Source organism: Caloenas nicobarica, chromosome 3, assembly GCF_036013445.1.
Source record: "Caloenas nicobarica isolate bCalNic1 chromosome 3, bCalNic1.hap1, whole genome shotgun sequence".
NCBI lineage: Eukaryota > Metazoa > Chordata > Aves > Columbiformes > Columbidae > Caloenas > Caloenas nicobarica.
The window spans coordinates 61770545-61787108 of record NC_088247.1 but is presented as its reverse complement, the minus strand read 5'-3'; the positions used below and the strand labels follow the sequence as shown (position 1 = coordinate 61787108).

General features: G+C 43.3%; 1 protein-coding gene across 1 annotated transcript; it reads left to right on the top strand.

The window, feature by feature from the left end:
- Window positions 1–221: 221 nt before the first annotated feature.
- Window positions 222–11072, top strand: LOC135987020 (p53 apoptosis effector related to PMP-22-like). The gene is made up of 3 exons (XM_065631649.1): window positions 222–565; window positions 7740–7883; window positions 8516–11072. Exons 1-3 carry the CDS (start codon window positions 355–357, stop codon window positions 8749–8751), a joined length of 591 nt encoding a protein of 196 aa, XP_065487721.1. The 5' UTR covers window positions 222–354; the 3' UTR covers window positions 8752–11072.
- The last annotated feature ends 5492 nt before the right edge of the window (window positions 11073–16564 follow it).

Below are 16564 nucleotides of genomic sequence, written 5' to 3'. Positions count from 1 at the left end.
GAGAAGCGCGTCCGGAGGCGGGAGGCTGTCAGCCAGCCAGGGGCTAAGTGCAAGGCTGGGTCAGGGGAGGACAAGTGAGGGGACTGGGGGTTCGCGGGGCAGGGAGGGAGCCGGGCAGGGCGAGGAGCAGAACCCAGCCCCGCACCCCCTCCTCTCCTCCCCGCCAGCCCCACCGGTTGCTGCTGCCGCCGCCAGGCTTAGTCAGAGGAATGTGGGTGGGACTCTCTCCTCCCCGCCGCCTTAAAACTCCGCTCGGACCCACACGCCCGTAGCCTCCCGTCCCGTCGCAGTGTTCCCGCCGCACTCGCGGCGCTCGGTCCCGCTGAGTGTCCCCCCCGCCACCGGCCAGGCAGGATGGTGGTGTGCGGCCTCGCCTGCTGGAGGTGCAGGTGGCTCCTGCCCCTGCTGCTGGGCCTGGCCATCATCATGGGCATCATCGCCTTGGCGGGCAGGGGCTGGCTGGAGTCCGAGTCGGAGCCCTATGTGCAGCAAGCTTCGCTATGGGAGAGCTGCACCCGGGGCGAGGAGGACCTCAACTGGAGCTGCGAGTCCCTCATGGACTACGGTAAGCAGGGAGCCCCCTGCCCTCCTCTCCGTGGGACCCCGGTGCCTGCCACCAGCTACGCTCGGGGACAGTGGCTGGAAAGTGGTGGGTGCGGTGGGTGCTCACTCCCTGAATGGTTGCTCCACCGCTGTTGTGGCACAGCTGCTTCCTGGGATGGGGTTTCTCCTGCAGAACCAGTACTAACATTGTTTCAGGGCTTAAACCAGCAACGAAATATAGGTCTAGACTGCCTCAGAGCAATCTTTTCTATTGGAGCAATCTTTTCTATTGGTACAACACTGAGCCAGGGTGGTTTGGTTTTTTGTTGTTTTTTTGTTTGTTTCTTTTTAAAAGAGTTATTTTACAACCAAAGTAAGAGTGCCAACTGGCCACAAGCCCCTTCAGCTTGCTTTTTCTCAAGTATCAGCAGGCTGAGGTCCCAGCAGCCTCACCTGTACTAGCCAGCACCCTCTCCCCGTGCTGGTGGCCTCGCTGGTCAGATAGTGAGCATGCAGAGCCACACCTGGGCAATAAAAAAATGGCCTTCCCTTGGCTCTCTGGAGGGAGAGAGCACCTTAATTTAACCCCACTTGGCCAAGGGAACTTGGATATGAAGATGCCTCCCGACCTGCAGTGCAAAATGGCCTGATGTGGGTTTGCAGACAGAAAAAAAAATGCTGTTTTATTTCTATACTGTTCTATTGCACTGGGGCCTAAATCAGGGAATAATTGTGCCTCTGTTTTAACTTGCTGAGCTGCTTTTATATCTGGCATCACCAGTAATACTTTCACTGCACACTCCCCATTTCATGGGTTTTGGGGGACTCTTTGGTTTTTTTTTTTGTTAGAACACGTGAGTCTGCTTACATCTGCTTTTCCCTCGAACAAAATACTTCTGGAAAAATAAGCAGACCTGCTTTAAGATTCTGGGCAAGGGTGCTTTGGGGACTGGGAAGCTGGAAGGGTGTATTTCAGCTGGGAGAGCCAGGACTGCTTCCCTGTGCAGATCCCTTGCTGCCTGAGCACAGTGGACTGACTTCCAGAAGCTTTCCATTGCAACACTCCTGCCTAAGCTAAATACTGAATATATTGCAAGAGCACTGGCTTCTCTTCTCAGCCAGGTGATGACTGCAGGTTGGACTGTAGGTGAAAGAAATCTGGCTAGTGTGACAAGAATATCTGTCTCTTCCATTACACAGAGAAGAAAAGCTAGTGCAGCAGAGTTGCTGAAATTTGCATTGCACAGGGAAGAAGTGCTAATAACAGTAGCAGAGCTGCTGAAATTTGCTTTCTTCTTTAGTGACACTGCTTTTCCTGTCCCTGAGTACTCATGGGTGTGTGCTTTGCATCAGCCCTGAGCGTTGTGGGGCAAAAGCAAATTTCTGCTCTTTTTTCAAGTTAACAAGCTGTCAAAGCAGAATAGTAGCCTTGACTTCACTTATTTAAGCCTTGGCTTATTTAATCCAAAATTTATTTAAATCCTTGTCTTATTTAGATCAGCTTGTCTTCGCCTCTGATTTTCATGACATCAGTGCCACTGTCTACTCAAATACTATTTACATCTAGAGACAGTTCGGGTTTGATTTATTTTGCTTCCTTTTTCCTATGCTAATGCAATTAGTCTCAAAATAGATGAGGGCATTTACAAAGGAAAAAATGCCCAGCAGGCGTTTACTGCACTGCTGCAGGAAAATAAAAGTTAATTAATTGAGATGCAAAACTTGTGTTTTGCATACAATAACTACTGTGCATTAACCATCCTGTACCTCTCCTGATGAGACAATTCAGTGTGGATCCCCATCAATAAAAAGCTCCATTAGACAGTTTCTTAGTTGAGCTGTGGCATGTATACTGAGGAGGTGGAAAAGCAGGTGAGTCACCTATTTTAAGTGTGGGGGGGGAAAGGGGGCAGGAACAGACAAACAAAAATTTGCAAATAGGAATGTCTCCTAAACTGCATTGCTTCTTAATACACATTTGCAAATGCCACATGAGAGGGAAGAAGTGGAAAGGGAAAAAGTAGGATGTAATTTGGTAGGGAGGTGGGGAAGGACTTGTTTAGACCTCTATACTGGTTTGTATCTGGGAAATACCTGGCTGGCAGTGTCTGTGTATTATCAAAATGTTGCAGTGTAGAGCTGCTGCACTGTAATATGACTCAAGATGACTTAGTCTGGACCATTGCAGGATTAAATTGTTGGCTGTGTGTTTAAAACATCAGTAAGTCATCAGATATGACAAGGATTGTTTGCGATGTGGTTACTTGGAGAGGGTGATTGTCTTTATAGTGATAAGGCTGTAAGCTTAGGAGCAGTGTTTTGGGGGTGGCTCTGTCCTCCTGGTTCTGAAGGGCTGCTCCCAGCAACTTTGCTTTGAATTACCACTGTAAAAGATAGGCATGTATGTGTGCCGTAAAGGTGATCCCATGGAGGTTAACTCTTTCTTAGATTCCTAGCAGCCAGTTGGTAAGCATTAAGTACACAACCAACCTAGAGAAAGCAAAGCATTCATCTGGATCCCTAGCAAGTGCTGGAGGGGGGTGGGGTGGAAAAGAAGGGCGGGGGGAAAGAAAAAAAGGTGGAACCTAGAAGTAGGAATGCAGCCTTTATGAATCATGTTTCACTGTGGCCATGCCACTGTACCTGTGTCCCTAGAGGCATGGACTTTGATACCACAGACTATTGGTGAAGCTGAGTGCATGTGTCGACTCCACAGAGGGGCCAGGTAAATAAAGGAGGAATGTTACAGGTATGCTTATCTTTTTAGTATGCCTCTTTTCAGGCATGCTTCTGATTTATGAAGCCAGGATGTATTAGAGACAAACTAACTTAGTTTATAGTGTCAGCCGAGTGCAGGCATGTGGAAAATGCTAATGGAAGAGGTGTAGGAGTTGGTGTCCCTGTCTACACCCAGCCAGCACTCACTGAAACTCCTCAGTGAAAGATCCCAGCAGGCAGGTGAGGCTGACACCCCTGCCAGTGGGTTTTGCTGGCCCCCAGGCAGGTGAACTTCCACTGCTAGCAACCTGGAGGTGTTAAAAATTGGAAATCTATAGGATTGTACCTCTCCTGAACTCCCAGCAGAGCCGAGTGGTAGAAGCCAAGTTTGTACTAGTGGGCTTTTATTTAATAGTTTGATAGTATAGCAATTGCTTTGTATGCACCCCTAAAGCCCAAACAGAGCTGTGATTCCCAACCAGCCCTCCCAGCAAAACTTAGATTCTGGGCTGCCCTGTGCTCGTGGTGGGTATGCACGTACCTTCTGTTCACCAGTCATGCTACCTTGGAAGTTTGCACATTATGTGAGCAAGAAAATATTACTGACAGTGCTCTCTTGCTCGCAGTCCACTACTTCCTTGTTTCATCAACAAAAGCAGGTATTTTTGGGCATGCTATGTAATGGGGTCTCAAGTCCAAACAAGAATTGCTACAGACATTTATATACAGAAAAATATTATAACTGCAGTGTATAAACCTGCTTCATCCTTGCATGTCATGGTAAAAACTTCTACCCTAAGATTCCAGTTACTCACAAGATAACAAACTAGCTTCTGCTTTTGTAAGTGAACAAAGATGAGACAGGCTTTTTACTTCAAATCCTGTAGCAGTTCGTCTTCTGCTAGACTATATTCTCAGTCCTTTTATTCATTTCTAAAGAGAAATCTAGATTTCCCTATAGAGCTTCCATCTCCTCCCTGGTGAGGCTGAGGCATGGGTGAATAAAATCAGGAAATATACCTAACATTAAGGCTCTGTTGCCTTTTTTTTTTTTCCCTTTTTAATTTCATCATATTACTGGCGCTCATCACTAAATAATCCTGACCCCTCCTAGTTATTTGCACAATAACATTTTCAGTTTAGTTCCTTTCCATAGTCGTCATTAATGAAGCTGTGTAATAAAACTCTTAATCTTCCCTAATAATTATAGACCTTCGGTCCCCCAAACTTTTTTTTAATGTTCTTTCAACACCATCTAATTGATAAATACTTTTCTGCTGATTAGATGCAAAACACTTGACTCTTCTTTGAGGTAAAGCTGACCTGGGCAATGCTAATACCTCTGACCATTCTGCTTTTCTGCTCTCCTATTCTTCTGCTCTTCTATTTATGCAGCTTCAAATTACTGTGGTGGTGTTGTTTGATTTCATAAACAGACATCATATTTATGCCTATTCTGAGTAAGAAATACTGTCTCTGCCAAATGAAGAGACCTAAGAATTTTCTGATTTTATGGAAAACTTAAACTCCAGCTAAATGTCTTCTGATTACTTTTGAGCACAAACCAGCTAGACGCTGGGGCTGATCTGTCTTTCTCTGCGTGTGAGCAGGTCTCTCAGGCTCTTCAGGCAGCAAACAGTGAGTGTGTAAACCCGCACATCTCCCCTCTCAGCAGCTGGGAGCTGTGGGTGAAGGATCTTGCAGATGGAGGCAGCAGAGCTGGGTGTCTGCGGGGGCTCGCTCAGCTCTCCAGAGCCTCTGCGGGGAGAAGGAACCCAGAAAGCCCGACTTAATAGGTACAGGATGCGGGGGACCCTGCATGGAGAAGCCTCAGTTTCAGTCAGTACCCTGCAGCAGCCCCTCCACTGACACCTCTCCCCATTGGAGGGGTAGCTGCAGTTTGGCAGGGAAAAGAGCATTCCAGGGCTGCAGCCTGCGCCCGGTAAGGGTGCAGCCTCCCACCCCAACCTCTTCTATCAGTCACTGCTTAAAACACTTCCAGTTAATTTTTTGAGGTTTCTCTTACACTGTGTATATGTACAAGTCCAGAGGTTTTTGCTGTTCTTCCCATGGCTCCCACCAGTGCTCATGTGGCAGGCTGGCTGCTCGATGGCTACTGCCTAGTCCAGCCCAGAGTAAACCCATCCAACACCATGCCAGGCACCTGTGACCCAGTGTTATCAGCATCAACCTGCTGATAAAACTGCTGCTGGAGAAGGTAATCAAGGAGAGGAAGGTATGGAGTCACCAGCACCAAGCTCTGTCATACATGAGCACAAAACCCACTGAATATCATAATGGAGGTACCTACTACTGCCCTGTTTATGAACACCTGAAACAAAGCTTGATAATTAATCTTCCTGACAAGAAATCTCCTACAGCTATATGTCTTGTTATTTACATATCTCCAGAGATGAGTAAATAAATCACTGTGAGTGAAGCTGGGGCTGACCTGTGTCCAAAAGCTTGTTGCACTTGTAAATTAAACACGGGGGATATGGAAATAGCAGAGAGTGCACTGGGGGCTTTCTGGCTCTTATCTCCTCCAGTCACGTTTGTGTTGCACCAAACCTCAAGGCGTATGGCTTGCACATGCATTTGAGTTTGCAACCTAAATTTTATCAGACGGATGCAAGACTGCTTCCCACACTGTGCCAGCATATGTAATGCATCTCAAAGGGAATGTGCTTTGATAACTAAGTGTTCCTGCTTCTTGTTGTGCCTTTTTTTTTTTTTTCCTGAATAGGGCAAATATCGATAAATAGCATTCCTAGGTCATTTAGTCTAAATTACTTTTCCTGGGTTGGCTGTGTGTAATGGTTAAATACCCCTTAATACTATTTATCCCTAAACAAAACCTGTCATGGAGACAATACCCAGTACCTGTGTTAGGTACGTCAGAGAATATTTTGTATGAAAAGATTTTATCAGACCACTGACGTAGCTTTAATCTCCAGATACTCATCAGGTGTCCTCCCTCCCTTCCTCCTCACCCCGCAGCACTCTCTTAGTGAAGAGGTATGGAACATGCACAACTGGCTGAAGAACTAGTTTGAAAAGTTTTTGCTGTCCTGAGTAGCTCCAAGAAAGGAGAGAGGAAAGAAAACCCTTTTACTTACTCTTTCTATGCCAACATGACTGTCTTCAGGTGGCAGTGGTGGTGGTTGTGAGTTTTGGGCTGAGATCTATCTGATGGACTGCTGCTGTATTTCACTTTTTCTGTTGGAATAGGGGAGAAAGAAACCTGTTCAGACTGATCTAGTGAAAATAGCTGTAAAACAATGCTTTGCTTTCAGACAGTAAATTGATGTACGTAGTAAATGTGTCTGAGATAGAGAACGCAGTAAAACTGTCTCAAATTACTAGTTTTTCCCCATTTATGCAACTAGTAGAGTACGTGAGCTAAGGTGGAGGATTTTAACTCTTTAGGAAAAGGTTCTCTGTCTCACCATCTTTTTCCACTTGGTTTTTGCACAGAAATATTGGAGGCTACATTGAAAGCAGAGTGTCTCCGGAGTCGCTTCAGCCATGTTGGAACAGACAGCTCTGAAAGATTTCATTTTTTAAAATTTTTTTTGAAAATGCTCCAACCTAGGTCTCACCGCTCTTTTTATTCTTACGTTAGGGGGAGCTCTGGATCTGGCCCTACCTCTATCTGAATGTGTGAAAGTAGAAAGCCACATTCTGCAGGTGTGCAAAGCGAGCTGTGATGACAGCTGAGTGGAAAACAAAGCACTAGCTGGTATGGTTTAGCCCATGTGGGCAGGTATCCTGCCTCCAGGGCAGCAACACCTTTGCTTGTTGTTGTTTGCATTGGGCTCCCCGCTTGGTTTCTAAAGAGGACAGGGTCTGGCCATAATGAGGGCCTTTCACAAGGCTGTGTTACTGTGAAAGAGGAGTTGATGGCTGTTTTTCCAGAAGGTTTTCTTATCTTTGTTGCCCATTTTGGTCCTGCTAATTTTGCTCCACATGCATTGTGCTTGTCATAAACAAATGGGCAAGAAGCTGTATGCTGACAGCACTGTTGTTTCCCAGCAGTTATCTCCTGCAGTGGTACCCTCTTGTCTGCTCTCATACTTCCCCATGCACGGAAGTGGCTTTGTAAACTTGCATATTGAACAGGAATGGCAATGATAAAGTACATTCTCAGCAGTTGTGTGCTCTATCTGCTCAGATGTCTGGGGGTCTCTTACGGATACTGAGTTTGGAGGTGTTATCTCTGTTACCGTGCAGCACTATATCCCTCTTTTCAGCAGGACAAGTTAGCGGGCAGGGAGTCCCGTGCTGCTTCACTGACGATGGTGCCTCTCTGCTCTGCAGCTCTGCGCTTTGGAGGCATCCAGTACTGCTTTGATGTAGGGCATGCTGCTTACAGTAAAGGATTTCAACAAAAAATGATTAAAGGAAACCAAAGACCTGCAATGACCTACAGTTCAGTGCACTGCTGTGTGTAACATCTTTCTTGTTTTCTCTTCAAGGATGGGGGAGAGCAGCAGCTGCCACGTACCTCGTTGGCTTTGTGATCCTGGTCATCTGTTTTGCCCTCGCGGTCATCGCGTTCTCGATCGAGATACTCCGCTTCAACTTTGTGCGAGGAATTGGAGGCTTGCTCTTTGTCGTTGGTAAGGCTGGGCACAAAGACAAGGTTATTTTAGATGTAAAACAGGCATCAACAGAAAAACATGCTAGGTGGAGCCTCCCTTATGAAATAAGCTGCCTTTGTCTGGTTTATGACTCATTCTCATGGGAAACAAAGGAAGGTTGATTGATGTTCTGGGAGGATAATGATTAGGGAAGCTCCAGCGGCCTTTGTCAGCTAGCACTTTCCCAAAAGCAGGGTACAAGGGCAACGAGCACCTTTGACCCTGCATGTCACATGCTAAGACATAGGAGCCAAGAGCCCTGGGTGCTTCCCACCTTGCCAAGGGGAGGAGAAGCGCCGAGGCTGTGGTACCAGCAGGAGGTACCTGGCTGTGGGACAGGGCTGGTCACAGCATGCAGGTGGCTGCTTCAGCAACTGGGCAGCGTGAGCCACAGCTGCTGCAGCCAGACTGATGTGGGGATCTGCCTTGGCCAGCAGTCATGTACCTCTGCAAGAATGCAGATTTGACTGTGGGACTGGAACTAGTCCTTGCATATCTTAAAAGGATATGCAGTTAACTCTAAGTACCTTTTTTTTTTTTTGTGGGAAATGTAATATCATTCATTGTCACTTACTCCTGCTTTTCTTGCTTTTTTTTTTTCTTCCCTCTAGCTGCATTCCAGATCATAGGCTTGGTCATCTACCCGGTGAAATTCACAGAAGAAATTCCACTGACAGGAGATAACATGTTCAGCTGGGCCTATGGCTTCGGTTGGGCCAGCACTGTTGTTGTTATAGGGTGTGCTTTCTTCTTCTGCTGCCTCCCCAACTGGGAAGATGAAGTCCTGGGAAATATCAAGCCTAGCTGTTATTACTCCTCCCCAGAGAGAGCACCGTACTTAAATTGAAAGATTAAATCCAAGTGCAACCAACTGTCAAAACAAGAGGAGCACCTCTGATGTAAATTTGCTGCAATTATAGGAGACTGAAAAAACCCACCTTGTTTCTCCAGAGTATATCTTACTAGCCCTGCCAATAAATTAGTAAAAACATTGGCATCTTTGAGCAAATAGCTTTTACCTAACGTTTTATTTATGTATTCTTAGGTTGATTTTGTTTTGGTGGTTTACTTGCTCCTTCCACTCCCAACTAATTGAGTCATCCTTATTGTATTCAAACATGCTTATGAATAAAGATGTAGTGTTTCAAGTGTAGAAAGGGAGAGGAGAGATTTTAAACAAGCCATTAGAGGGACCTACAAGTTATTGTTTTCACCTCTGACAAAATTGCCTTAAATTGAACTAGAAAAAAACAAACATCCCCCCCCCAAAAACCCCCAAACCAAACAAACAAAAAAACCCAAAAAACAAAACCCCAAAACAACAACAAAACCCACACAAAAAACCCCAGCCAAACAAAAAAACCCACCAAAACAGCCTTCCAAATAATGTGTTTTTCTTTCCAAAGTCAGTCCCAAGGAAAGAACTTCCCTGAGACTTCTATGGTCACCTGCTGCCCAAGAATCTCTTCTCATTCCTCTTACTGGACTATTGTTGACTATTAGCAATTTGAATTAAGGAGAAAATAAAATTAATTTTCCACCAATTGGTGCTGTTGGACAGAGATCTCCTCTAAAGCATGGAGCTGGTATGTATAGCAGTGGCTAAAGTAACACTTACTGGTGGTGTTGTGGCCATGGCAGGACTTGTGATGGAGCCACATATAATTTAATATACATTGTCACAGAGAGAATCAATAAGCCCTCAGTTGTTAAACTACATACGCTTTTACACGGTATTTGAGAAATGCTGGTTTAGAAAATACCTTTGAGCAGAAATATACTGGTTTTTATGTCTGCCTTTTTAAAACTGCAGTGTTATCAGCTGTGCTTTGGAGGGAAGTTTTAGCATAAGATGTTGAAAGCCTCCAAAAGTTTCTAAAGCACACTGTAGGTACTGCAGCGTTTAGTGAACTTGGGACTGCTTTGTGATTCACTAGGGATAACAGGTAAAAATAGAAAAGCAGTTCTGTGAGGAATTTACATATGCAAACTTCATATAGACACCTGTCTCAGGGTATAATCTGGCTGGCTCCTAACTTGTGTTTCTGGAGCCAGCAATTCCAAATAAGTATTCCAGCGAGGCAGAGCCATGTCTGTATTGGTCATAGACCTGAAGCAGCTTACAGCAGATTTAATTATGGTCTATAATCTTTGTCAGAGCTTTCTTTGTCTGGGGAAGAAGGAAGAGGCTCATTTGTGGAGCTCTTCTTCCAGCTATGGGGGAATTAGCTCTAGCAGAGTTAGATTTCTGAGGGGGGTACAGGTAGGGTGGAAAGCGAATGCTGCACGTTACTGTGTGTAATGAGCAGCTGGGGGCTTATTTCTTACTGTTGTGAACCTGGTACTTAGGGGAGGGGGTGTGGGTATATATACTCATGTGTATGTACAAAGTAGAACTTAAAAAGCATTAACCAGCATACTGTAAAGCTAAACTCATTTAGAACTAAGCTTTTTTCAATGCCCAATATTTCTTGTATTATATATTGTATAGCTTTCTGTTTTGTAACACCTTTTTAAAGTCGGTAAATCTGTATATTGCATGTGATTCTGTTTTGGAAAGGCCAGGTGACTTCTGAAGGTCCCTTCCAGGCATTCACAGAATGTGAACAACTGCAGGCTTCAGAACTCAAGCTTAATCATGGCGCATACAATTAACTGTATTTATGATTCTTGCTGAAGAAGAGAATCCTGTGACAAATGTGTCTTTTTTTTTTTTCTTTTTCTGTACAGTATTGGCTGGTGGGGAATATGGTGTAGTCTTCTCTGTATCATAAGTAATGATATTACCTACTTTTTAGTGAATTCCAAAACCAGCAAAGAATCCCAAGTCTTGAAAATCCTTGCACAGCTAAAGCTGAGGAGAAAATACTTAAGAGAATAAACACTCCCTCTAATAAGAGAGAGGATGATATGATAATACTGTTTAGCATAACTTAAGTATTTTGTGTGTGTTTTCTTTTTTATTGTCATAACTTGTCAAAAAAGCACAAATGTAAAATGAACTTTGCTCTGAATATACTGAGGGGGTAGAAGCATAACCAGCATGTTACACAATTAAGATGTTCAGGAGAAAGCTATTGCAAATAGTCATTAACTACTCTCAAGTGATACTAATGTACGTGGCCCTCCTTTCGAATGTGGTGGCTTAATTAAAACTGTTTTAACTGATGGTTGTAGAAATTTGGTCTTGTTTATGGTTCACAGATTCATTTAATGAACTCAAGCAAATACCCATTCTTCTCTTAATGTGAATATCAGTATCCATGAAATGTTGGGTTAATAAAGTTAGGAGGCAGGAGGCAACAACTTCATTTCCTGGTCAAAAAGCTTGGGTATACACTGCAAAACATAGCTGAATGCTTAGCTCTTTGCTAAGCCATAACCTTTTAAACACATCGTGGTTTGAGGGGGAACCCTGAACATTTTGAGTATGTTATGGTCTACAGGAGGTCTCAGATCTGGGAAGCCTGTTCTTATTTTAAGCAAAATTAAACCAAATAGCTTTCATATACTGATCAAGAACTTTAAATAAGGAGAAAAAGATGAAGTACTCACCTGCACTTCTGTGATTAGAAACCTTCCCATTTCTAACCTCAGATTATATACAGCCCATATGTAGCCCTGTGCTAGTGTCATTCTGTATCTTGAACAACTCTTTCTGCCTCTGACCTTGTGCAGAGAGCAAATCTCCTATTGGTCACTTCTGTCTTAAACCAGCCTGTGACTTCTGATTTCTGGAAAGACAGGTTCACCATTCTCCTGATTTTATAAGCTGTCCTCTTCCTTATATATCTTAGATTTAAAACACACTTAACACCCTGGATTCTGGCAGCTTGCTTTTTAAGTTTGTTTTTCACTCTCCTTCCTTTAATTACCCTTAATTTTCAACACACAGTTAATGAAAATATTTTTGTTCCTCTTAGATTTTCCTAAATGCTTTGAAGATAACTGGAGGGTTGGATAATTCTCATTTTTTTGACGTGAAGAACATTTGTACTTTTGTTTACCCCCCAATCTGTATTCAGCTACAGCCTAATTCTGTGCTCACTAAAATCCACTGAATAACTCCAGTGAGCTTCAGGCTGCAGAGAAGCTCCTTCTGACCCAACCCTGGAGAGGAGAGAGCAATTTGGGAAAATCTGAGCACACTTGGCTCTTGTCTCAGGGGGAGTTATGAGCAATCAAAAACATGCATGACTGGGTGCTAGGGAGGGCTAATTGACATTAATGGGATGATTAATGCTTAATTTTTGTGGATATGGGAAACAGCTGCCACATCCCCTGAGACTGTGTATTTTCAGTTGGCATTAACAAGTGACTAGTTTTTTAGCAAATTTATTGACAAGGTAGAATTCTTAAGAAATATTCGCCTGATCTTTGCGTCCTACATCTAAGGACTTTTGGACTTAACATACATACATAAATCAAAGACAGTGTAGTAACAAATCATTCAAGGTGTGTGTGCGTGTTGTTTTATTTTGTTTTGTTGCTGTTGTTTTGGTTTTGGTTTGTTTGTTTGTTTTTTTGGGGAGGGGCGGAGATTGGTATGTTGATAAGCACTACAGAAACAAAACCAGCCATGTACTAAAAGGAAAGGTTACACACACAAAGAGTTGCTGAGATCATTGAGCACTTTTGAATTCACAATGAAGCAAACACATACATCAATGGAAGTCGAAGTTCTTTAGGAGGTTCTCAACAGCTGAGAGAGCTCAGGTACTGGTCCCACAATCAGAGCAGTGGAGGTTACTGGCAATACAGAGCAACACCCTGAAAAAAACAGGGTTTTTAGGGCTAGTAGGTGGAGTTGCACAGATTTTAAAATGAACTTGGGAGATGATACAACCAGAATAAAGTATAATAAAATCTGGAGGATATATTTGCCAAAACCAGGGATGCTGAGTTTCTGAATGCGATTCCTGCAACAGGTGTCCATACAGGAGTAGTGAAATCCATGCGCAATGAGTTCACAGCACCTGGGACATGTCAGTGTTACTGCAAGGGCTCAGCAACTCACATATGTAGATCCCCAGACCAAGAATCTGTCGATTTTGCTGTGTATATACAGCATATTTATAAGACAGGTCAGATGCATCCACTGTGCAGGTCTGCGCTGAAGCAGTAAGCTGCCTTTTCTCTGGGGTTGCCTGGCATCCAAAGGTGGAGGCCATGCTACTACAGCTATGGAGCCTGACATCCGGAAATTCTAGGAAAAAAAGCCAGTTCTCTCAAATTTTGCCTCTGTAAAATTATATTTAAATTACTTGGGAGCTGTCAGAATAATCCAAAGGGTCTTTTTAATTGTGATTTTTGAATACCTAAATTTAATAAGGCTTTATTTGTTATAAAGTCTGTAGAGCAAAACTTGCAGGAATATATAGAGCTTTATAATACAATATTATAACTATAAATAATATAAATAAATAATAATGTATTATAAGCAATACGTATTGCATAATATAAACAATACATAAAAATGTTTCCATGAATGATATTCCTAATGTGTTTGTCTTTGCAGGATTGGATAATATTTAATAGAAGACTTGGTAGGTCTATTGCTTTTTATTTATTTACGGGATTGTGGGCAACACATACTATTTTCCACAGAGATCTTTGCAAATACATAATATTTTATAAGTATTAAAAATTACTAAGTGTCAAGGGGACACACTGGAAATCGGGCTTCACTGAGTTTGAAAGGGCCCAGAAAGATTCGAAGTGAGTGCTTCACATGAAACTCTGAGCTTAAAAGCCAGCTAACTCCTGTCCTCCACTGTGCTGCACTGGGAAAGACCACAGATCAAAGTACATTTGTTGACTCACTTGGATACACACAGAGGCATATAATTAGGGCAGGAGCTGACATGTGGCCATTACAATCCCTTTTCAGTAAATAGCCTATTTTTAAGCTCTCTTGGTGTTAGCAATGCCCTAGGCCAAGAAATAAGCAGTCCTTTAGCAAAAACTAGCTGAAAACGAAATCCATGCTCAGGCACACAGAGATTATTGTGTTTTCCTAATTCAGTGGTTTTCTGATTTTGTGTCTTCCTAATTTGTGTTTTCCTAATACGGTCTTGAATTGCTCACATAAATAACAATCCTGGATGTAGCCCCATGTTTGCGACTCGGCTCTTAAAACTTGCTCTTGTGATAATCTGATTTTGCACATGTAGCCTCACTAAGGAAAGAAAGTGCCTTTAAACCCAAGTTTTTCTACATTGAGGCAGACCTCTTTTTACCGACAAGAGTCAGTGAGTTCTGTGCATGGGGCAGGCTTTGGAGGTCTGACAGCAAGCAGGTCCTGGATGGCTTTTGCTACAAGTCTTAACAAGACCCTGTGGAAATATTCCTCCAAGTGCAGCAGCCAGCAAACAGAGGGGTCTCAAGGCTCTGCAGAGCTTCCCTGCGCTGCACAGGGCAGCTCGAGGAGCCCCATCCCAGCTGGGCAGCTGTGGGACCGAGCACCAACCCCTCCCAGGTCACCACAAGCCTCACAGAAGATCCTCAGCGTCCAGATGCCATGGGAGAGTCCCTCAGAAAGGTCTGGTGCATGGGAAACTACAAGATCTCAACTGGGCTCGGGAGGATAGTCTTATTTTGAAATGAAGTCAGGTCCTGTTCAAAATGCATTTCCAGTATACTTCTAATTAATGTAAAGGAATCGAAGCTTGGATTACTCTGTGAACACCTTTGATGCCTGAAGGTATTTTTCTACATGTGCTTACTATGGATGGAATATTAGGCATATTGAGAACACTATTGCCTTGGTGCCTACGTGATGCAGGGTATAGAGACTGAACACAAGGTACAATTTAGCTCAAGCAGGATTTGGCTGACAAAGTTGCACCCCTGTATAGGCTGTGGTTCTGGCAACAACTGCAGTTCATATAGCTCAGCTGACCAGGTCAGCAGACCAAAGGTGGATGAAAATGTACTGCCAAGTATTTGTTACCCTCTTCTTCCACTAAGAAAACCATTTGTGTCTTGGCTGAAAGGGGCATATTTTTAGCTCTAATGCCATATAATTTTTTTAACAATATCCTACTGCTTACATGATTACTTCAAGTAGCAATGAATCATAGAATAGTTTGGGTTGGAAAGGACCTTCAAAGGTCATCTAGTCCAACCCCCTGCAATGAGCAGAGACATCTTCAACTAGATCAGGTTGCTCAGAGCCCCATCCAGCCTGGCCTGGAATGTTTCCAGGGATGGGGCATCCACCACCTGTCTGGGCAACCAGTGTTTTTCACCCTCATAAAAAATGTCTTCCTAATATCTAGTCTAAATCTCCCCTCTTCCAGTTTAAAACCATTACCCCTCGTCCTGTCATTAATACGCCCCTCTAAAAAGTCTGTCCCTGTGTTTCTTACAGGTTCCTTTTAAGTACTGAGAGGCTGTAATATTGTCTCCCCAGAGCCTTCTCTTCTCCAGGCTGAACAAGCCCAACTGTCTCAGCCTGTTCTCACAGGAGAGCTGTTCCAGCCCTTTGATCAACTTGGTGGCCTCCTCTGGCCCCTCTCCAACATGTCCATGTCTTTCCTGTACTGAGGGCTCCAGAGATGGACATAGTACTCCAGGTGGGGTCTCACCAGAGCAGGGGAGAGTGGCAGAATCACCTTCCTTGACCTGCTGGCCACGCTGCTTTTGAAGATTAAGGAATATTTTCAGATGCAGAAAGTACACTACAGTCTACCAGGTTTAACATTGATCATATGTCTCCATTTTCAACAAATGATGCTGGTGTTAACCCAGGGGGACTATCCACAGATAGTGGAAATGCAAAAGCATTTGCTTTAATGTAAATACTCAGCTTATACACTGAAAAAGATAGAGCAAGTTTCCAATAATTTTCCTCTGTTTGCCATAGGAATATCAGAATTACACTAAATACTTAATTTTGTCGTCTTCGAATACATCCCCCTCTCTGCTGTTACAGACATCACAAATTACCCTTGTATTGAATGTGAAGATTGCTTGTAGTTTTAAGTTGCTTAAGGATGACAAAGATGGGCAAGGCACAGAAACACCCACGGTGACTGAACACTATTCATCTTTCTTTCACAGCATGATAATGTGTTCTGCAGGATCATCTCGCAAATGCTAACATTTGTGACAAGATGCATTCATCCACAGGTGAGTTATAACAAAAACTGATGATAAATCCTTTGGTCATAAATGCCTCTCTGAAACATGGCTGAGCATTCAAAAAGCAGGGAAGAGGATTTTATTCTTCAACAACTACTGGGCCTAAAATACCTGACAATGCCTGACTTCATACTTGATTTCAGCTACGAAATTGCTTTAACTTGATATGGCTGTTTTCTCTGAGAAAAAAAAAAAAGGCTGAATTTTAGAAAACTGTAACTATTCCTGGAGGACTGAAACTTGGCAAGAGACTGGATATAGACAGCTGAGCGAGGGCTACAGTCTATTGCCACATGCATGAGTATTTTGAAGTAATCTTTAAAAAAACCCATTTAATATCCAAATCCAAATCTGTGTTCTCTCAACCTTTTGGTGACTATTGTGCTCATCTCTACCTCAACTGTGGCAACAGAAAAAACGTGTGTAAACAGAACTGGACAGCTTGAAGGTACAAGCGTATTGCATGAAGGGTGAACTTCAAATGATATTTGTTTTAATGTAAATATTAAAAATAA

Coding starts and splice junctions, on each gene's coding strand:
- LOC135987020 (XM_065631649.1), top strand. CDS start 355: ATGGTGGTGTGCGGCCTCGCCTGCTGGAGGTGCAGGTGGCTCCTGCCC. Junction 566..7,739: donor CGAGTCCCTCATGGACTACG/GTAAGCAGGGAG, acceptor TTTCTCTTCAAG/GATGGGGGAGAGCAGCAGCT. Junction 7,884..8,515: donor AGGCTTGCTCTTTGTCGTTG/GTAAGGCTGGGC, acceptor TCTTCCCTCTAG/CTGCATTCCAGATCATAGGC.